General features: G+C 36.8%; 3 protein-coding genes across 4 annotated transcripts; all 3 read right to left on the bottom strand.

The window, feature by feature from the left end:
* Window positions 1–1,121: 1,121 nt before the first annotated feature.
* On the bottom strand, window positions 1,122–7,367 carry LOC141293790 (opioid growth factor receptor-like). The gene is made up of 8 exons (XM_073825855.1): window positions 7,021–7,367; window positions 4,670–4,741; window positions 4,253–4,288; window positions 4,059–4,113; window positions 3,873–3,951; window positions 3,701–3,767; window positions 1,836–1,984; window positions 1,122–1,729 (listed from the first exon to the last, which is right to left on the bottom strand). The coding sequence occupies exons 1-8, from the start codon at window positions 7,096–7,098 to the stop codon at window positions 1,441–1,443; spliced, it is 825 nt and encodes a 274-aa protein (XP_073681956.1). The 5' UTR covers window positions 7,099–7,367; the 3' UTR covers window positions 1,122–1,440.
* Window positions 7,368–10,552: 3,185 nt separating this feature from the next.
* Window positions 10,553–16,528, bottom strand: LOC141293742 (opioid growth factor receptor-like). Of its 2 annotated transcripts, none has more exons than XM_073825797.1 (8): window positions 16,355–16,528; window positions 15,421–15,492; window positions 15,091–15,126; window positions 14,894–14,948; window positions 14,707–14,785; window positions 14,540–14,606; window positions 14,238–14,386; window positions 10,553–14,132 (listed from the first exon to the last, which is right to left on the bottom strand). In XM_073825797.1, the coding sequence occupies exons 1-8, from the start codon at window positions 16,424–16,426 to the stop codon at window positions 13,838–13,840; spliced, it is 825 nt and encodes a 274-aa protein (XP_073681898.1). In that variant the 5' UTR covers window positions 16,427–16,528; the 3' UTR covers window positions 10,553–13,837. The 2 variants fall into 2 exon arrangements, with proteins under 2 accessions (XP_073681898.1, XP_073681899.1); XM_073825798.1 differs by having other exon boundaries at window positions 10,553–14,129.
* Window positions 16,529–16,784: 256 nt separating this feature from the next.
* On the bottom strand, window positions 16,785–22,247 carry LOC141293791 (uncharacterized). Its single transcript, XM_073825856.1, has 8 exons — window positions 21,959–22,247; window positions 21,684–21,767; window positions 21,182–21,241; window positions 19,670–19,727; window positions 19,489–19,567; window positions 19,309–19,375; window positions 18,987–19,135; window positions 16,785–18,900 (listed from the first exon to the last, which is right to left on the bottom strand). Exons 1-8 carry the CDS (start codon window positions 22,151–22,153, stop codon window positions 17,547–17,549), a joined length of 2,046 nt encoding a protein of 681 aa, XP_073681957.1. The 5' UTR covers window positions 22,154–22,247; the 3' UTR covers window positions 16,785–17,546.
* Between the last annotated feature and the right edge of the window lie 215 nt (window positions 22,248–22,462).

Raw genomic sequence — 22,462 nt, 5'->3', positions numbered from 1 at the left:
TTTTACAACAAAGCTGAAAGGTTTTGATCCACTTCAAATGTTTACTATACTGTAAATATGTATTAACAGCGGATGTCAGTCTTTCTTTGTCCACTTCTGGTAATTTATAAATCTAAAAAAAAAAAGTGTCAGTTATCTCTGTCCTCCTTTATCAGAAAAACTCTTATCATGATAACAATGTTCAACAACTTGTCATTAAAATGCAAGTCATAAAACAGTAAATTGCTCAGCACTCGTTTCTAAAAATGAAAATTGAAAGAAAAGAACAACTTCTGACCTTGAGTCAATGCCAATGCCACGTCAGTGTTCAAATCAGTAAAAATGAAGGCTATAAAAAAGTCCTTTACAAGTAGCCTATGTTTCCAAATTTGTTGACAAAATAGCAGAAAGCAGCAATTCTAGACTGAACTGCCACATTTTCTTTTTTGCTAAATGTTTTTGCAAGATCTTTGTTCATAGTGACATCTTTTGTTTTTTTTGGAGAGTTATCCCATAAAATTGTCACATGTCATCATTGTTTCGGTATTGACAAAAGGGAACATGTAATCTTATATTTGAGGGAAATAAACAAAATTTCAGTACAGTTTTTTTTAGCAAATTTTTCATATTTTAGTATGTTTTAGCAGTGTTTCAGTATGAGAGTTAAAATTCTGTAATGTGATGTGGTCGCTACCAAAACATTACTGCCAATACTGAAAACATGGGATGTTTAAAGTATATTAAATTATGATATGCTTGTGTTATGATTTTGTTGGTTCAATGTATATTCAAAATAAAATCCTTCATTTTTTAAATCAACATGATCAACTTTTTGCCTTTTACAAAGAAAAATTTGATTCAAAATACAACAAATCTCATAAATCACATTTCAGGTATTGTTAAAATTGTAATTGTTATTGATTTACCTCTGAAAACTTTTGAATAAAAAAATCCCTCCCCAAATTTGGGGAGAGGAAAAATATTCTGAACTTTCTGAAAATACAATATGAGAATTAACTGCACAATTACTAGAAATGTGTATCTTGGATATTATACGTTTTTTTTCCAAGACTTTTCCAACTCTGACTTATATATATTTTCTGTAAAAAGTAAACAAATTTAATTTAGAGTAGAGGAACAAATGCTGAAACATCTAAGACAAAGCTTTATTTGGTAGTTTTCATATTACAGTCATGTTTCACTTAAACCCTTCTTCACATTATTGTGAAGAGATCTACTATTATCATCAGCAGCACCACAAGACATCCTTGGTGATGTAGCTGTTGTTATTTTAACATCAACATCATCTTTTCATCTTGCTCTCCTATGCTTTCATTGTTTTCACATTTACATTACATTTATGCATTTGGTAGACACATTTATCCAAAGCAACTTCCACTTTATTTAATTAGTTCACTGTACTTATGTATTTCCTTTGCTGCCTATTACCTGTCTGAATTTTTAACTTTTGCCATGTACCTCACCTGACAGAATCTTCTTGGGTCCCCAGACAAACTGTTCTTGGGGCTTGAAATGCTTAAAGGCAAATCTAACCAGCTCTCGCCTCTCTGACTTGTCCAAAACAGCAAACATGAAGTAATCTAGTACACTTTGTTTTAGACTTTGAAGGTGTCCCACCACTAAAGTTTCATGAAGGAAGAACTTGACCAGTGGTGCCTGGTAGTGCTCCAACCCTAGAGTCCCCAAACACTTCAGGATGCGTGTGATGCGAAGGTTGTTGTGTGAATATCTGCAAAGTCAAAAAAAAAAAAAAAATTCTAACCACTGGAAATGTCTAAAAGTATTGAAGTAACATCAGTGAAATTCAACAAAAAGGAAACCATGACAGCATAAACCTGTTCAGGTTTCTAAAGCGATCCCTCCAGTTAGGAGCACGAGCCACCTCTCCCGTTGATTCATTGACCAAACGTATACCGTAGAAATCCAACATGAGCTTATATGATTTCACCAGTTTACTCATTACTTGTTTATCTTTACGGAAAAGCTGGAAAAAATGGAGCAGATTAATCTAAACTTTGTCTATTTTTTAAAATGCCTATTTAGAATGACATATACAGTCAAGCCTGAAATTATTCATACCCCTGGCAAATTCTGACTTAAAGTTACTTTTATTCAACCAGCAAGTTTTTTTTTTTTTTTTGACCGGAAATGACACAGGCTTCTCCTAAAAGATAATAAGACGATGTACAAGAAGCATCATTGTGGAAAAAATATTTCTCAGCTTTTATTTACATTTGAACAAAAAGTGTCATGTGCAAAATTATTCATACCCTTTGCAAACTGTCACAGTCTATGGGAAAATCCAAAGTTCTATACCATTCCAAATAGTCCAAGCTGTTCTAAAGCTTCCTAATTACCCTGATTCATTGGGAACAGCTGTTTTAACTCAACAGGTGAAAAACAGAAGCTCTCTGCTGTTGGTTTGTGGACAAACATGGCTAAGACAAAGGAGCTTACTGAGAACCTGCGGCTGTGCATTGTGGCTGCTCACAAGTCAGGAAAGGGCATTAAGACCATATCTAAATGTTTTGAAGTTCCAGTGCCTACATGCAAAGTATTATTTTAAAAAAATACAAGACGTTCCGCACTGTGAAAAATCTCAGAGGACGTGGTCGGAAGCCAAAAGTGACACCTGTGCTGGCCAGGAGGATAGTAAGAGAGGTAAAAAATTAAATCCAAGGATCACCACCAAGGCCATCCTGATGAATCTGGGCTCTGCTGGTGGCAACATCTCAAGGCAGACAGTCCAACAGACACTGCACACCGCTGGGTTCCACAGATGCAGAACAAGGAGGACACCACTTCTCCAGATAGAGCACACAAAAGCCTGCTTGGCCTTTGCAAATGCTCATCTGGACAAAGAAAAAGACTTCTGGTCTTCTGTTTTATGGTCAGATGAAACAAAAATTGAATTGTTTGGCCACAATGTTGTAGCCTTCATTTGGTGTAAAAGAGGAGAAGCCTTCAACCCTAAGAACACCATCCCCACTGTCAAACATGGTGGTGGGAACCTAATGTTTTGGGGGTGTTTTTCAGCCGATGGACCAGAGAACCTAATCACAGTAAACAGCACCATTAAAAAGGAGCAATAAATCAAAATTCTCAACAACAACATCAGGCAGTCTGCAGAAAAACTTGGCCTTGGGCACCAGTGGACATTTCAGCACGACAACGACCCAAAACACACAGCAAAAGTGGTGAAGAAATGGTTAGCAGACAAAAACATTAACGTTTTGCAGTGGCCCAGCCAGAGTCCTGACTTAAATCCAATTGAGAATCTGTGGAGGGAGCTAAAGATCAGGGTGCATCAAGGAGACCCTCCAACCTGAAAGAGTTGGAGCTCATCGCTAAAGATGAATGGGCAAAAATACCAGTGGAGACATGCAAAAAGCTGGTCAGCAATTATAGGTAGTGTTTGATTGCTGTAATAGCCAATAAAGGCTTTCTATTGATTATTGAGAAGGGTATGAATAATTTTGGACATGCCACTTTTTGTTCAAATGTAAATAAAAGCTGAGAAATATTTGTTTCCCCAATGATGCCTCTTGTACATCGTCTTATTATGTTTTGGGAGAAGCCTGTGTTATTTCCGGTCCAAAAAAATTTTGCTGGTTGAATGAAAGTAACTTTATGTAAGAATTTGCCAGGGGTCTAAATAATTTCGGGCTTGACTGTATATAAATGCATGTTTTAAACTGACCTTTATTTCCTTTTGTGTGAGTCCATGTGCACTCCAATTCAACCCTTGATCTTGTAATGGAAACAGCCTGCAAAGGTTTGAAATAATTAGCTGAATGGCAATTCAAAACACTTATATATAATAATTAAAACAGATTTAACCAGAGTTCACGGATGCTGCAACGGGATCTAACCAATGAATGTAGGTCAAAACTATTTCCAGCCTTTCATATTCACCCCACCACTGCTGGTGAAATTCATCAATGTGAATATCTGCACAAACAAAGGTAATATTTTTAAGAACATGTTTTCTTTGTAACTTGGATAAAATAAATAAATAAATAGTGTGATTTAACTATAAAATGAGGACAATGACATACCATCAGGTGAAGATTTTATTTGACCATAGTAAAATTCTAGGTTATAGAAGCGGTCCTTGAGAACAAATAAAAGTAAAAACACTGTACAATTGATTCCCAATCATCTTCTCAAAATCAAGACTACTTAATGGTCTGTGAAATCAAATAGATTTTTATGTAAATGATAGATTAAGTAGATTTAGTGAATTACTTACTTTAGATGGTTCAGTGTCATCATTGCCATCAAAGTTCTGAAGTCAAAACAAAAACATACAAAATTATCATGTAAAACTGAGTTGTGACAGATTGGTAGGCAACAGATTTTCACAATATTTCGACATTGACTTTTGTATTTAGATTCTCACCTACAGTTTTCCTCATACAGCATGTCAATAAATAAATGAGTTGACATGTTTATTTTAAATGGAGGAGTGGGGTAAGATGTGCCAATGACAGAGGGTAAGCAGTGTCACATCCATTTTTAGATATATTATTATTATTTTTTTTTTTTATCATGTCATTTTACCATGGCTGTACATTTTATATGCCAATTTAGGAGATAGGAGATGAAGATATCGTCATAAAAAAGCAGCACGGCTTTACCTCACTCTTGCTTATATAAAGGGAACTACCTGGCAATCGTGTCTAAAGTCCTGCATATCCTTTGCAGCATACATGTTTCTGCGACTCTTTTTGTGCATCACCTGTAAACACACACAGAAATCCCAAATAAAACTGTTTCTTGTAAAATATTTTCGTACACTAAAAAAAGCTGGGTTGTTTTCAACCCAAAAGCTGGGTTCAGCCTGCTGGGTCTTTTTATTAGGTTGTTTGTAATATTTTAACCCAGGTGGTGGGTAGTTTTTCTGCACTCTGAAAAATATTGGGTTATTATTATTATTTAACACAAATGCTGCGTTTAGCTTGTCATTTCATTTTATTGGGTTATTTTTTACCCAGGTGCTGGGTAGTTTTTCTGTAACATTATAGCACAGAGACAGCACTCATAAAGATAATAAATGATATTCACCTAAATTCTGATTCTGGCAAAATATCAGTGCTGGTACTACTAGATCTCAGTGCTGCATTCAACACTGTCGATCACAACATTCTTTTAGATGAAAAAACGGGTCGGGCTTTCTGGGATGGTTCTCAAATGGTTCAGGTCATACTTAGAAGGGAGAGGCTATTATGTGAGTATAGGAGAACATAAGTCTAAGTGGACATCCATGACATGCGGAGTCCCACAAGGCTCAATTCTAAGTCAAATAATGAGAAAGAACCAAATTGCATATCACAGCTATGCAAATGATACCCAGATTTACCTAGCCTTATCGCCAAATGACTACAGCCCCATTGACTCCCTCTGCCAATGCATTGATGAAATTAACAGTTGGATGTGCCAAAGCTTTCTTCAGTAAAACAAGGAGAAAACGGAAGTCATTGCATTTGGAAACAAAGATGAAATTCATAAGGTGAATGCGTACCTTGACGCTAGGGGTCAAAAAAATCAAGTCACGAATCTTGGTGTGATTCCGGAGTCAGACCTCAGTTTCAGTAGCCATGTCAAAGTAATAACTAAATCAGCATACTATTATCTTAAAAACATTGCAAGAATTAGATGTTTTGTTTCCCGTCAAGACTTGGAGAAACTTGTTCATGCCTTTATCAGCAGCAGGGTGGACTTTCGTAATGGTCTCCTCACCGGCCTTCCCAAGAAGACCATTAGACAGCTGCAGCTCATACAGAACGCTGCTGCCAGGATTCTGACTAGAACCAGAAAATCAGAGCATATATCACACCAGTCCTCAGGTCCTTACACTGGCTTCCAGTTATGTTTAGGATCGATTTTAAAGTACTTTTACTCGTTTATAAAGCACTAAATGGCCTAGGACCTAAATACATTGCAGATATGCTCACTGTCTATAAACCCAACAGACAACTCAGATTACTAGGATCAAGTCAGTTAGTAATATCAAGGGTTCACACAAAACAAGGGGAATCCGCTTTTAGCTATTCTGCCGCCTGCAGTTGGAATCAGCTTCCAGTAGAGATCAGATGTGCTACTACATTAGCCACATTTAAATGCAGACTCAGAACTCAGCTGTTTAGTTGTGCATTTATTGAATGAGCACTGTGCTACGTCCGAACAGATTGCATTGTTTTATGTATAATCATTTTTACTGTTTTAATTAATTTTAGATTAACTTTTTAATAAACTTTTTTTACTGTTGTGATTATTATTATAGATTTTTATATTATGATTTTAATTCCTCTTATGTACAGCACTTTGAATTACCATTGTATGAAATGTAGTATATAAATAAACTTGCCTTGCCTTGTAAGCTGCTGGGTCATTTTTAATAGGTTATTAAATATTGGGTTATTTTTTTGTCTCAGAGGAAACAACCTGTTGAGTTACAGTCAGAGTGCAGTCTTTATTGTGCACTACTTCAGCTAAATAAAGGTTTGTATATATTTTATTTCATTTATAAAATCTTTATTGTGCTACAATACATTTTTTTTCAGTAAATATGTTTCTGAAAACATGTATGGTTTATAATAGCCTAATAATATTAATAGTCCAGTTAGTTATGAATAAAAAAATAATCAGAAAGGTGACACAGGCATAGCTCACGTGGTATACGATGGCAACATTATCAACGCCTAAACAGAGTTTATGTTGGTCAGGTAGACAGCGGTCATGTGGTACAAGTCGTAGCTTTCAGAAGACTCCCAGTGCACAAGTTGTAATTACAAGTTCTACGAGGACGTGAACGCTTTTTACAGGTTGGAATCTCGTGATTACAGGAATTCCGATATGGCTGTGAACGCACCTATATAGTTCATAAATGAAAGCAAACATAAAACCGGTCACATTGCTAACAAATGCAGGTTGCTACTGCTGTGTGCACGTGACTGCGCGCTGTTTTATTGAGTATTTAAAACAACAAAAGAGACTACCGGGGAAAACAAAGCATACCTTCTTTCTGGGTGAAAGGTTATTTTCGTATTCGTCTTCCCACGTAGAGTCAAATTCGCATTCTTCCTCTGACTCCATGCCAAGTACATTAACTTAGGGAATGTTGCAAGGGGGTTGATTCGTGGCGAACTTCTTAAGAACTTAACACATTTCTTAAGAAAAATTCCAAGAAGTTCGTAATAATTTTTCTTAACAGTTTCCTAAGAACTTTAAAAAAAAATGCCAGGCGTGCAGAACAGCAGAACGAAAAAAAAGCAGTATTGTTGTTGTACAGTGTGATAAAAATAACGTTAGACCGATGTGTGCATGCCCAGTAGCGAATCATGTCTCCCTTCTAGTCTTTACCAAGGGGCAACCTCCCGCTCTCACTATTGAAACCAACACGGAAGTGTCTTAAAATGCAATTCATCGACTGGCCGCTAGAGACTGGTTGCAAAAGAGAGTCAGTCCCATTGACTCCCCATGTTAAAATGCCCAACTTTACAGCAGAAAAAAGTATGTTTACAGCCTGGTTCAAAAAATGGTTTTGGTCTATATACCTAGTTTTGCCCTTCATGTCAACTGTGAGGGGGGTGAATTTTTTTTATAACTCATCCGTTTAAGTTATATTAAGCCTTAAAGTTCAGCATAATTAAGGGCGTGGCCACTTGAGTGACAGGGGGATTGCCGCTGCTGTCACCACTGTCGCGCTAGGCGGGCGTGGTTTCAGCAACCAGCTCCACCCACGTCCCGCCTTTTTGCCCATTTTTGATTATCCGGGAGTGACACGCGGTGACGCGATTCCAAGATGGCGACGGCCGAATCCCGCCCACAACAGGCTTCAAAATAGCGCTTCAGAATCCTACGGGTGACGTCACGGATACTACGTCCATATTTTTTACAGTCTATGGTCTTTACCCAGGCTCAGCCAGGTAGTGGGCGGAGTCTCCGTGTCAGATCGGAAGTGGGTGAAAATAATGATCAACTTATATTTTTGCTTTTCTTATTTTTATTGTTGTTTCTTGATAACGTGTTGTATGTCATTTGAAAAAAAAAATTGCCTATATATTTATAATAAAAAAATAATGATAACAGGGGCGGACTGGCCATCGGGAGCCAATTTGGCCCGCTGCCATTTTTTGATTTATATTTTATTTTCATATGTATTGTTGTTGTTGTTTCTGTTGCCTGCCGAATGTACTAAAGTGATTATTTCCAAATTCGCCATTCAATAATAGTACTCTAATAAATCGTAATCCGGTTCGTCTTGACTGACAACGCAATTCGCAACGAGCACGCTCCGCCCATCCGCCAAAAGAATGCAAGACTCCAGAATGGAGCGCCCAGGTGGAGCAGAGTCGAAACTGTCCTGTTCAGTACTTCATTTACAGGTCAGATACATCTGTAAATAGACTATTTACTATTTGTTTTGTTTACTTAGTTAAGCATTAAACTGCTTGCAAATATTACCAATAGTAGTCAGTTTGCTGCAAAATTAACAAAATAGCGTAACTTGTAAAGGCCTACAAATATTCACATTGTTTTATAACACGTTTAGATGGAGCTAAGGCTAACAACCAAGCGTGCCGTAAGTGTCCTGAAAAGTGAAGCCAAAAGTTTTCGATCGCCCCCCAGTGGCTGGCTGCAGTATAGGTCATAAACCCCGCCCTCTCCATGTAATCTAATGGGACGTGAGCCAAACTAAATAATCGAATTACACGGCAAATAATTTTTTTCCAAAGGTGATTTCCATCGTGTGAGGTAGTTCTTATAATGCTGATCCATGCTCAGGTGTTCGTTTTTCTAATAAGTTTGCTTTTAAGTAGTTATTTGATGCTATAAAAACGGGGTGTGGTGTCATGATTGTGATCGTGCGATTGGGACTGCGGGAGTTTGGGCGGGACTTTGACACCGCGGCTCCGCCTCACGACACTACTGCGCATGCTCTGGCTCCAAACGAACCTCTACTGCGCATGCTCTGGCTCCAAATGACGTAACTTCCCCCAAGATGGTAGCGGCAAAGAACTTATATACTCTTTGGTAGCGGCCATATTGAGCTGTTTTGGCTTCACTTTTCTATAGTGGAAAGAAGCGGAAACGCGTTGTCCATCTTTTTTACAGTCTATGGCTAACAACAACAATACAACCCTTACAAAAATTAAACATGTTTTCACTAAAAACCAAAAACCATTGTTACTATAGTTAAACTATAAATTAACAAAGGTTTTGCTACACTTTATGGTATTTGTAGTAAAACTCTGGTTATACAAATTGTAATCAAAATGCCAAAAAAACCAAACAAACAAAAAAAAAACACGGTTACTACTATACTTTCACCATAGGCCTAATTAAACCATGGTTAATTTTCCTAAGGACAAAACATGACCCATGATAATGCAAAAAAAAAAAATTCAGTATTAGGATTTTACTAAAGATATATTCAAGATGTAGCTATTATTGTAGGACAACAGTTTTGACATTTAGGCAAGATAAAACAATAGCACATGGTCCTAAAGTAATACTTACATTTTTATAAAAAGGTAAATGGAAGTTCAAGAGATAATCTTTAGTTATGTTGCGTAGCACCAGCCAATGGATTATACTTTTTTATGTGATAATAACAATGGCTTTACAAAAAAATAAAAAATAAATAAATATTTTCTATTGTTTCAGAATTTGTTGTGGCTTTTTGGGATGGCCTGGATGAGTGTGAGATTTCCCGGCCTGAAATTTTGTCCCAGTCCGCCCCTGTTTATCAGGCTACACATTGATTATTTATTACGTAAACCTCTTTCTCTTCCCATTCTGTTGGTCGCGCATGACCGCCATGTTTGTAGTTTTTTTTTTTACACCTTTTATGCGTGTTTGTAGTTCTAATCGAATCCTCGTTCACCGCGCAATGTGTTGTGGCCGTCTATGGGCAATATAATAGCAGTTAGAGTGCGCATTGATCCGCACTTCGAATTCTGAAGTTAAGCAGTAGACCATCCGGAAATCTTTGTAATACTTTTTTTTAACATACTACGATTTGGGACATACTATTTAGGGCAATCAGTCATTATTGGAGAGATCAGCTCAATGAAAAACACTGTCTTTTTGTGCTGCTTGCAGATTACTGCATATTTTATTCTTTATTTTTTTGTTTCGTGAACCCTGGCTCAGTTTACTAAGACAATGCCAAGTCCACGCATATATTAAACGTAAAGCAGACATAATGACCCATGCAGACTCTATAAACTGTTCAGCCACTCCCACTGTCAAGAGAAAATCTAAGTTGAAGGTCATGATGAACCGATAGCATTTCTAGTGTAGGCTAGTTTGACAAGAAACAACACGAGATAACTCAAGGGTTGCCATGTCTTGCAGTAATGTTCAGACTTAGTCAAAACGAAGGTTATAAAGGAAGGCCTAGACTAAACTGGTACATTTTTTTTTTTTTTGCTATTTGCAGGATCAAACTTTAATAATAATTGTAAGGAGTATATTCTAAAAACAAAAATCTTTTAATATGAAACAGACTGGGAAAAAATACAGAAAAAAAACAGGAAAACTATTCAGGCTTGATGGTTTATTCTTGTTTTTAATATACTGGGATAAAAAGAAAGAAATAAAAAAGTAAACCAAAATGACAGGAAATTGTGACCTCCAATTATTTGTTCCCATTCGAACACAACCGTATATAGTTTACATAACTTTACAAATTATGTAAATTACAAATTGCAAATGATGTTTTTAGGGAGGTTTTATACTCGTAAATATAGTTTCACTCTAATAATGTAACATCAAAATATGATGCAATGTAACAATATTTTCATCAGTAAAAACAGCATTTTATCAGTGGGAAAACATTTGCTTCAGCAGTGGAAACATTAATAACAACAACAGCATCATTTTTACATACTTTCACAGAAGTATATTCTAGAATACACTTTTCTTTTTTGTGAATTTGCTAAATAATAATAATCTGTAATTTAATTTTGAAGAACTAACATGGAAACTGGAAATATGGAGACTAACCTTTAAGGTGATGATACACAGGGCAACTTTTTGACCAATCCAGATAGAAATTTTTGCCCATTCTCAGTGATTGATCAGAAACACTGCCTCATGTATCATCACCTTTACAGTGCTTGTTAATTTTATGTATTTCAATGTTTATTAATTTTCCTTATTTCTTTGTCAGATGTCAGAAATGAATCCCCTTCTTTAAATTTAATGACTACCATTATCATCACCAAGAGTCATGTCACCAACAGACATCTCACATAAAGACTTGTCCGTGGTTTGGTAAGGACCACTGGCATCATCATCACCGACACCTATGGTCATCTCATTATTTATCTTTGCTACACTCTCATTTTCTGATGTACATTGACTGCTCTTATTAGCTCTTATTTGCCCCAGGATCACTCTTTGTTTGTTTGAAGTAACTGCTTCATCCACATTTTGGTGATCTTTTTTACCTTCCCTCTCTTTAGAATTATGATTGGGATCTATTTTGTTCACTTCATCTTTGCTTTCACAGGGCTTCACCCTGTTCTGGTGATCTTCTGATTCTTCATCTTCAGTTTCATCCCTCATTTCGGTGTCAGACCCCTGACATGGAGACTTTGTTTCAGTTTGGTGAGAACCACTGTTGCTTGGAATAACTGGCTTGTCTTTATTTTGGACGATATTCCTCATTTCTAGGTCAGACCCCTGACTTTGAGACTTTGTTTCGGTTTGGTGTGCCACTTGACCTGACAGAATCTTCTGGGGTCCCCAGTAGGGCTGCAACTAACGACTATTTTAATAGTCGACTAGTCACCGACTATTGAAACGATTAGTCGACTAATCGGATAATTATTCAATTTTTCTCAAATTTAGCATGAGATTGCTTTAATTATGTGGAAAATTATAGTAAACACAAGAAAGAAGGGGGTACTTCAATAAAAAATGCATATTTTGCTGCTGATAGGCCAATTCATACTAAAAGTAAATAAAAATGCCCTGTCTAAAACCAATTAGGCACAGTGCTCGGTCAGTACAGACATAAATGCATAAATTAAGAAACTCTATAATTTTTTTAATGGACAGGCACATTTGTTTTATAAGAAAAAATAAATTAAAATCAAGTAAACATTTTCTTCCTGTAAACCATCAGCAGCAATAAAACAGTAAACAAAAATGTATATCCAAAACAAAACGTATTGGCTTCCATGTTATTTAAATCTTACCGAGGCCAGCCAAACTCCGTTTCATTCAACTGTCCGACGTGCTTTCTCTTTAAATGTTCGTGCATCACAGAGGTGCTGCCGTGATGCGCAAGGACTGCTTTACAAACCATGCAGGTAATATTTTAATTCGCCGTAGCAGGCTAAAATGCTCCCAAACTTTACTCCTGTTTCATACATACTAGTGATGGGATTTATGGCTCTTTGAGGGGATCCGGATCTTGGCGATCCGTTCCTTTCAAAGAGCCGTTCAAAAGAACGTTTTAAGAGTCAGTTTTAAGAAGCCAGTTTGGGGGCATCTCAGTTTATCCTGGAAATAATCACTGGGAGGAATTATGAGGTGAGATTTGTAGTCAAATAATTCAAACTCAGATATCACACACCAATATCTGAGTTCGAATTATTCTGAAATATTGATTATTATCTCATTTGTCATGTGTGGACTATATTTCATAGGGTTGCACAACATCCCTCTGCTTAGACAGTGGCATCACTATTTTGGATTTACCTTTAGTACAAAGTATGTTGCTGCATCCCAATTCGCATATACTATGCCCTTAAAGTATGTACTCTTTTTGTGAAGAAAAAGTACATACTTTTGATTATGTAGCAGAAAAGTAGGCAAGCTTTGGGACATACTACTTCCTCTGTTGCTTAGTTACCTAAATCCTGTCACTGTTTAAACTGCCTTGTCAGTTAATATCATCTACATTTCGATTAATTTGATTTCCTACCGTATTAGAGAAAAATGAAGAGGCACATTCTTATACTAGTCTTTTATGCCGAGAACTTTGCTCGTGTTTGCATAATGATGCATTTAAAAGTTAATGACCAAACCTATCATTATAAAAGTTCATAATGTTGCTGCACATGAAATATACCATGGATAACATTATTTAAATATTATTTATAAGGTTACACATTGATTAGTTATCTCAAAAACCCCTTTCTCTACCTGTCCCTGGTAGCGCGTATCCGCCATGTTTGTAGTTTTTTTTTTAAACAATTTTTATGCGTGTTTGTAGTTCTAATCGGATTCTCGTTCACCGCGCAATGTGTTGTGGGCAATATTAGCCGTTAGAGTGTGCATTGATCCGCACTTCGAATTCTTAAGTTAAGTAGTAGACCATCCGGGAATAATTTGTGTGCATCTGTGTGAAACACGCATAGGAAAAAAGAACGACAGAAAGAACGGCTCCCCCCCAGCCGCGACTCGGCTCCCATCGTTCATGTTTATGAGCCGTTCAAAAGAATCGGTTCGTTCGCGAACGTCACAACTCTAATACATACTCAGTCTGCAGTGCGTCTACAGTCCGTGTGCGTTACGTATGCGGTGCAGAAGAAGCACAGACTCGTTTTGCTTTCACACAGAACGCGTTTGCAGTCCGTACATTGTGAACGTTCTAATCCGTTAACATGGGTGTGGAAAAAAAAAACGCACTCCAGACGGAGTATGTGTGAAACGGGCGTGTTTTGGTACGCGCAGCTGCTGCGTTGGACGCCGCCATTTCTGTATGTTATCGCTCAGCATAGAAGCTGCGTATGTGCGACTCTCGGCAGAAAGATGCCTCACTCGGTTGTCTGGCGACAACATCGACAATGAAATTCATTGTCGACTATTTCTATTATCGATTTTTGTCGACAACGTCGACGAATCGTTGCAGCCCTAGTCCCCAGACAAAGTTTTCTCTGGGCTTGAAATGCTTAAAGGCAAATTTAACCAGCTCTCGCCTCTCTGACTTGTCCAAAACAGCAAACATAAAGTAATCTAATGCACTTTGTTTCACATTTTGAAGTTGTCCCTTCACAAGAATTTCATGGAGGAAGAACTTGACCAGCGGGGCCTGGTAGTGCTTCAGTCCTAGAGTGCCCAAACACTTCAGGATGCGTGTGATGCGCAGGTTGTTGTTTGAATATCTGCTAAATTAAAGAAGGAGACTCTGATCGCTGCCACACTAAAAGTGCTGAAACAATATCAACGTATCAACTGAAATACAACAAATAGAAAAATATGACAGTAAAAACCTGTTCAGGTTTCTAAAGCGATCCTCCCAGTTAGGAGCACGAGCCACCTCTCCTGTTGATTCATCAACCAAACGTATGCCATAGAAATCCAACATGAGCTTATATGATTTCACCAGTTTACTCTTTACTTGTTTATCTCTAAGGAAAAGCTGGAAAAAATGGAGCAAATGAATTTAAGCATTCTCAGTTCTACAATATACTGTAACCAGCTTCTGAACTGAGACTGATGTTTATTAAAATACTTTTAATTTGGTTGGTAAATAAAGTAGAAAAAAAAATCTGAGTGCATGTTTTAAACTTACCTTTATTTCCTTTTTTGTAAGCACATGTGCACTTGGATTCACCCCTTGCGTTTGTAATGGAAACAGCCTGTAAAGTTTTAAAAAGGCCATTCTTTAAACATTTAAAGAATATATAATAGGTAAAACATTTAATTACTGCTCATGGATAAAGAGTAACAGGATCTAACCACTGAGTGTAAGTATGAACGTCTTGCAGCGAGTCATATCTAGCCCACCAGTTCTGGTGAAAATCATCAATGTGAACGTCTGCACGAACAAAATAATATGTTTAAGAACATGCTTTCTTTGAATGTAAATTGTATTAGATGAATAAAAATCATTTGTGTTGTTTAACAGAAGAGCACAATGACATACCGTCAGGGGAAGATTTTATTTGACCACGGTAAAACTCTAGGTTATAGAAGCGGCCCTTGAGAAGAACAACAACAACAATAACAACAACACTATACAACACCATTCCAAATCAAGGCTATTTAGTGGGCTAAACAAAATGTACACTGACATGTCGAAAGTGGCAAATTCTGTTAGTAAACAGGTGGTGCAACACTTACTTGACCTGGTTTATCATGATCATCTCCATCAAGGTTCTGTTAAAAACAATGTTATGTAATCATTAAGACTGAATTCACACAAAGATTAGTCCACAGCAGGTTCTACTCATATGTGTCTAATTTGGGTCATGACACCATATATAGAAGATTTTCTTTATTAAGACCATTTCTATGGCTGCTTTATGCTTGCTTTTTGTTTCTACTTTTTAAGGTAGGAGATGCTCTCAAACATATTTGCTTTTTCTTAGCTTAGAGGATCTTCAAAAAAAAAAATTTAAAAAGTGGCACAGCTTACACACTTTTACTTTTTGTTCAGGTAAGTAAACATACCCGGCAACTATGTCGAAAGTTTTGCATGTCCTTAGCAGCATTAATTTTCCTATGACTCCTTCTTTGCAACACCTGTAAACACACACAGAAATTCCAAATGAGACAAAAATACAAAGCAGAAAAATAGTAATTAGCATAACACAGGTGGGGTTTATTTAATAATAATAATAATAATACTTTTTTATGATAATAATATTTCTGTTGTTGTGGGTGGGGCTGGCCCAGAGGAATTTGTTTTTTAATTAGACAGGAATATAAAAATAATCTTTCTGTTTTAACTCTTAGTGATGTTTCATTAACAAATTTCAGGAGGAGCTCGCGCAGATAATTAACACGGCCAATTCATCATCAGCAATCACTCCCTATCCAATTACTACAGTCCCTTTAAATAACCAAGCAGTCCTACCTTCAGCTATCTCTGATTCCAGCATCCCTCCCACCCCCCCTTTTTATTTTCTCTTCACCTCCAGCTAGGGGGAGCGCTATTGGGTTCGGGCCAAATGCCGAGCTCGGACCCCTCTCCCTAGGCAGGGGGAGTGCCCCGGGCTCGGGAATGACTACCGAGCTCGGAGCCCTCTCCCGGACAGCATGCCAAACACGCTTAACTTTTACGCTGTTTATTATATGCAAAAGCGAACTAGTGAAACAGTGTGTTTTAAATATAATTTCTAGTAGCATAAAGTCACATTTAAAGGTGTAAATCCGCTGCTGGTGTAGCACAAACAACAACAAAAAAGTAGCCTATTATTAGTTCAGTATCGTTCATATAGGTATAACATCTAAAAACCAAGAACCTTTTGATAAACAATAACTACTTAAGTAACAAATTAATAGCATACTAAGTGCATTTTAAAATTAATTAAACAAAATATGAAGTACCTAAGTCTACCAGGAAATGAAAATCAAAATGAGCTAGCGCTGAATCAAAACATACCTTCTTTTTGGGCGTTTTATTTTCGTCTTCATCGTCCCATGTGGAGTCAAACTCGCACTCATCTGACTCCATGACAAGTTCAAGAATACGTATATAAAAACATATAGGAGACACAAGAACCCAGACTCTATAAAGTGCTCAACCTTCCCACTGGCAAGAGAAAATTACAGCCAAAGCATACGGTAAACCGAAAGTATTTCTAAGTAGGCTCCAGGGTTGCCATGTCTTGTATTAATGACTCCATGAAAATGAAGACTAGGATCTAAGGCAGGCCTTTACAGGTATTAAGCCAATGGTGGCACAAAACAAAATAGCAGGCCTGAACTGAACTGACATATATTTTTGGCATTTGCAGGATCCAAACTTTAATAATAATCTTAACAATATTCTTACATAAATAAATAAAAATTGAAACACTAATTTGGAATAGTGATTTTTTTAACAGCTTTAATAATCATTTGACTTTCATTACATTTATACATTTATAACAGGCTGTATTTTAACATTTTATTTGTAAAATTAGAATTGTATCAGTGGGAAGACATTTATTTGCTTCAACAGTATAAACATCAATAAATCAAAACAGCATAGTTTTTACACACATCAGAATATTACTACTGTCCTGCATTAATACAAACACATTTAATTTTATAGTAGTTTCTAATCACAAGTTATCAATCAGCTATATTATTAAAATATATACTATTTAAAAGCTCACACTTTAACTTGAGCCATAAAGACATTTTCAATATTTCCAATTTCCAGTAGTCTCTATAAAACAATTTATCAGAGTAGATAAAATCATAGAACTCACAAATCTAACATTACTAGTATTACATTTCATCGTGCAAATTTGCTTCATCATAACAATTTCATTACTATTGTCATGCACCCAAAATAAAGACTCTTCAGTTTGGTGAGAACCATTAACAGTATCATGGCCATGAGACTTGTTTGCTGGTTCTGTTTTCATTATCATCACCATCACTGTCACCGATACCAACACCATCCCCCACCTCTTAATTATGCTTTACTACACTTTCATTTTCTGAGCTGCAATGATTGCTCTTATTTCCCATCTGATCATTATTTGTTTCTGTTACTTTGTTTGGAATATCTGACTCATCTTTATTTTGGTGATCTTTTTTACTTCCCATCCCTTTAGAATTATGATTGGGATCTATTCTTTGCTTTAACAGGTTTTCACCCTGTTCTGCTCATCTTCTGATTCTTTATCTTCAGTTTCATCTCTCATTTCTGTGTCAGACCCCTGACATGGAGACTTCTCCTCAGTTTGGCGAGAGACACTGTTGCTTGGAGAAACTAGCTTGTCTTTATTTTGGTGATCTTTTTTACTTTCCATCTCTTTAGAATTATGATTGGGATCTATTTTGTTCACTTTATCTTTGCTTTCACAGGGTTTCACCCTGTTCTGCTCATCTTCTGATTCTTTATCTTCAGTTTCATCCCTCATTTCTGTGTCAGACCCCTGACATGGAGACTTCTCCTCAGTTCGGCGAGAGACACTGTTGCTTGGAGAAACTAGCTCGTCTTTATTTTGGTGATCTTTTTTACTTTCCATCTCTTTAGAATTATGATTGGGATCTATTTTGTTCACTTTATCTTTGCTTTCACAGGGTTTCACCCTGTTCTGCCCATCTTCTGATTCTTCTTCTTCAGTTTCATCCCTCATTTCTGTGTCAGACCCCTGACATGGAGACTTCTCCTGAGTATGGCGAGAGACACTATTGCTTGGAGAAACTAGCTCGTCTTTATTTTGCTGATCTTTTTTACTTTCCATCTCTTTAGAATTATGACTGGGATCTATTTTGTTCACTGTATCTTTGCTTTCACAGAGTTTCACCCTGTTCTTGTGATCTTCTGATTCTTTAGTTTCATCCCTTATTTCTGTGTCAGACCCCTGACATGGAGACTTCTCAGTTTGGTGAGAACCACTGTTGCTTGGAATAACTGGCTTGCCTTTATTTTGGTGATCTTTTTTACTTTCCATCTCTTTAGAGTTATGATTGGGATCTATTTTGTTTACTTCATCTTTGCTTTCATAGGGCTTCATCCTGTTCTGGTGATCTTCTGATTCTTCATCTTCAGTTTCATCCCTAATTTCTGTGTCAGACCCCTGACATTGAGACTTTTCCTCAGTTTGGTGAGAACCACTGTTGCTTGGAATAACTGGCTTGTCTTTATTTTGGACAATATTCCTCATTTCTATGTCAGACCCCTGACATTGAGACTTTGTTTCAGTTTGGTGTGGCACTTGACCTGACAGAATCTTCTGTGGTCCCCAGACAAAGTGTTCTCTGGGCTTGAAATGCTTAAAGGCAAATTTAACCAGCTCTTTTCTCTCTGTTTTGTCTAATACAGCAAACATAAAGTAATCTAGTGCACTTTGTTTCACTTTTTTAAGTTGTCCCTTCACAAGAGTTTCATGGAGGAAGAACTTGACCAGTGGGGCCTGGTAGTGCTTCAATCCTAGAGTGCCCAAACACTTCAGGATGCGTGTGATACGAAGGTTGTTATGTGTGTATCTGCAAAATCAAAGAAAAACAAATCGGGCCACTGGAAAACCCTAAAAGTGTTGAAACAAAATTAACTGAAATACAAAAGTAAAAACCTGTTCAGGTTTTTAAAGCGTTCATCCCAGTTAGGAGCACGAGCCACCTCTCCTGTTGATTCATCGACCAAACGTATACCGTAGAAATCCAACATGAGCTTATATGATTTCACCAGTTGTTTCTTTACTTCTTCATCTTTACGGAAACTCTGGAAAATAACAGATCAGATAAATTGAAACATACTCTATTTTACAATACGCTGTTATCAGCTTCTAATGAAGATTGATATTTCCTGAGAAACCCTGTCAGACAAATACTTGACTTTTTAAGATAGTTGATAAATAATGATGAAAAACATCTAAATGCATGTTTTAAACTGACCTTTATTTCCTTTTTTGTGAGCTCATGTGCTTTCCAATTCACCCCTGGCTCTTGAATTGGAAACAACCTGCAAAGTTTTTAAATGGTTAGTTTTAATGTTGGCAATTAAAACATTTAACATACATAATAATTAAAACAGCTTTGACTAAAACTCATAGATGAAGTGCAAGAGGATCTAACCATTGAATGTAGGTGTGAACATATTCCAGCTTCTCATAATCACCCCACCAATCCTTATGAAAGTCACCAATGTAAACATCTGCACAAACAAATATGTTAAAGCACTTCCTTGAATGACACTTGTAACAGATAAAAGAAAACCATAAATAACGTGAACTGCAAAATAAGCACAATGCCATACCATCAGGTGAAGATTTGATCTCCCCACGGTAAAATTGAAGGTTATAGAAGTTGTGTTCCTTGAAAACAACGACAACAACAATAATAAAATAAATAATACAGAAACAAGTATCTTTTTCAAATCAAGACTACTTGGTGAACTACGAAACAAGCTTTCTGTAAATGATACTCTAAACATACTGTATACACTGACAGGCTGGAAACGGCTCAAGGCCTGTTCACACTAAGAATAATAACTATCATTAGGATATGTCCCCAAAACCTTCAAACTAGCTGTTATTAAGCCACTCATTAAAAAAACACAACTTGACCCCAATGAATTAATTAACTACAGACCAATTTCGAATCTCCCTTTTCTGTCAAAGATACTAGAAAAGGTAGTATCCTCACAATTATGCTCCTTCTTAGAGAAAAATGGTATCTGTGAGGATTTCCAGTCAGGTTTTAGACCATATCATAGTACTGAGACTGCTCTTATTAGAGTTACAAATGACCTGCTCTTGTCAACCGATCGTGGTTGCATCTCCCTATTAGTGCTACTGGATCTTAGTTCTGCGTTTGATACTATTGACCACAACATTCTTTTAAATAGACTTGAATATTATGTAGGCATTAATGGTAGTGCACTGGCATGGTTCAAATCGTACTTATCAGACCGTCATCAGTTTGCGGCAATAAATGAAGAGGTATCATTTAAATCGCAAGTGCAGTATGGAGTACCTCAAGGCTCAGTACTAGGGCCATTACTTTTTACGCTTTACATGTTACCCTTGGGAGATATCATCAGGAAACATGGTGTTAGCTTTCATTGTTACGCTGATGATACTCAGCTCTATATTTCTTCGCAGCCCGGCAAAACATATAAATTCGAAAAACTAACAGAATGCATAGCTGATATTAAAAACTGGATGGCGAATAACTTCTTACTGTTAAATTCTGAAAAAACAGTTAATTATTGGACCTAAAACCTCCACAAGTAATAACCTAAAACACAGTCTAATACTAGATGGCTGCTCTGTAAATTCGTCGTCATCAGTTAGGAACCTAGGCGTCCTATTCGATAGCAATCTCTCCTTTGAAAGCCACATTTCTAGCATTTGCAAAACCGCATTTTTCCATCTTAAAAATATATCGAAATTACGACCTATGCTATCAATGTCAAATGCTGAAACATTAATTTATGCGTTCATGACCTCAAGGGTAGATTATTGTAATGCTACCAGAGGGTGCTAAATACCCTCAAATGAAAGCAAAAGCAATTGAAGATCTGGCAAACAATCCAATGTGTTTTTGCAGCATTGAGCAATGTTGCCAATCACAGACTAAGTGCAGATGCAATGTAAATAAGCAATTCATTGTCTAGTTTAGAGATCTTCCTTGATTACAACGGAATTAAGTAAGATTGTGATGAACTAAGATATGTAACGGTTTGATGTTTATCGCTATCGTCCTTTGTGTAAACAGGTCTTAATTCAGAGTGTAACGGTAGAAATTTAATGATTAGATTACTTACTTCACCACCATCAACATCACCATCATCATCATTATCGGCAGCAGCAACATCATCCAAGCCCTTGAGTCAAACAAATATGAACTGTAAGACTTAGTTTTGACACAGATTATTCTACAGCAAATTCTGGCAACATTTAGGCATTTCCTTAGGTATATTTTAGATACTCATCTATGTGTTTTTCATATGTTTCAAAGGAGTAATGTGAGTTGGTGTGTTACTCTGACCTAGAGGAAGAGTGGGGTACATCAATGGGTAAGTTCTGTTGCCCCATTATTATAGTAAACTAAACACATATAATTTACTTTACTTACTTGAAAAGTAAAATTTCTATAGCTGTATGCTTTAGGTGCTTTCTTCTATATTAGATTAGATTTACAAGTAATAAGGTGCATTAGGTTTACTCCGGTTTCCTTTCTCTTTGCCTAGAAAAGGGCAACTAGGCCTAATTAAATGAAGGCACAGCTTTACCCCACTCTTCCTTATATGAAGGTAATGAACTTACATGGCAACTATGTCTAAAGTTTTGCATGTCCTTTGCAGCATACGTGTTCCTACCCCTGTAAACCGTGTTCCTTCTGTAAAACGCCTGTAAACACACACACAAAAACCCAAATAAGACAGCTGTTTGAAAAATCGTTCCATGTAGAAACAGAAAGCAAATTGCACAATAAAGTATGTACAGCGTAAGGTACCTAGCTAACGTTCCTAAACAAGATTCAGTGAATGAACATTTCATAGTCTTGATCTATAAAATAAAGCATTGTAGTCCAAACATACCTTATTCCTTCGTGTTTTATTTTCGAGTTCATCCTCCCATGTGGAGTCATACTCGCACTCGTCGTCTGACATGTTAATCTGACTAGTATATCTCAAACGTTTACTAAAAACACGCCAGCACAAACTAGTCAAAGTTCGAAAAAAAAACCTAAGACAAGAGCGAAAAACCCTCAGAAGAACCCTTATAAAGCACATCAAGCTAAAAAAACTAGATGAACCTGAATAACTAGGAGAAAACGCCTGCTCAACCCTTCCAGTGTCAAGAGAAAATGAAAGTTGAAACTCATTATGAACCGAAAGCATTTCCAGTACAAGGAAACACAACGCTCTTGTTGACTCAAGAGTTGCCAGGTCTTGTTTAAATGTTCCGCCAAAAGTTTAAATCCAGCAACAGATAAACTTGAGTAACAGTCTAAATTTCTTGGTTCTCCACTAATATTTATTTAGTAATTTACAATAAATATTAGTGCAGGGTAGGGTTGCCACCCGTCCCTTAAAATACGG

This window comes from Garra rufa, chromosome 20 (assembly GCF_049309525.1).
Source record: "Garra rufa chromosome 20, GarRuf1.0, whole genome shotgun sequence".
NCBI lineage: Eukaryota > Metazoa > Chordata > Actinopteri > Cypriniformes > Cyprinidae > Garra > Garra rufa.
The sequence above is the reverse complement of the archived record's forward strand: the minus strand, read 5'-3'. Positions and strand labels throughout refer to the sequence as shown.

Coding starts and splice junctions, on each gene's coding strand:
- LOC141293790 (XM_073825855.1), bottom strand. CDS start 7,098: ATGGAGTCAGAGGAAGAATGCGAATTTGACTCTACGTGGGAAGACGAA. Junction 4,114..4,252: donor ATGACACTGAACCATCTAAA/GTAAGTAATTCA, acceptor TTTGTTCTCAAG/GACCGCTTCTATAACCTAGA. Junction 3,768..3,872: donor GTTTTGACCTACATTCATTG/GTTAGATCCCGT, acceptor AAACCTTTGCAG/GCTGTTTCCATTACAAGATC.
- LOC141293742 (XM_073825797.1), bottom strand. CDS start 16,426: ATGGAGTCAGATGAGTGCGAGTTTGACTCCACATGGGACGATGAAGAC. Junction 14,949..15,090: donor ATCATGATAAACCAGGTCAA/GTAAGTGTTGCA, acceptor GTTCTTCTCAAG/GGCCGCTTCTATAACCTAGA. Junction 14,133..14,237: donor CGCTTTAGAAACCTGAACAG/GTTTTTACTGTC, acceptor TCTTTAATTTAG/CAGATATTCAAACAACAACC.
- LOC141293791 (XM_073825856.1), bottom strand. CDS start 22,153: ATGTGCTTTATAAGGGTTCTTCTGAGGGTTTTTCGCTCTTGTCTTAGG. Junction 21,242..21,683: donor ACTTTAGACATAGTTGCCAT/GTAAGTTCATTA, acceptor GTTTGACTCAAG/GGCTTGGATGATGTTGCTGC. Junction 19,376..19,488: donor GTTCACACCTACATTCAATG/GTTAGATCCTCT, acceptor AAAACTTTGCAG/GTTGTTTCCAATTCAAGAGC.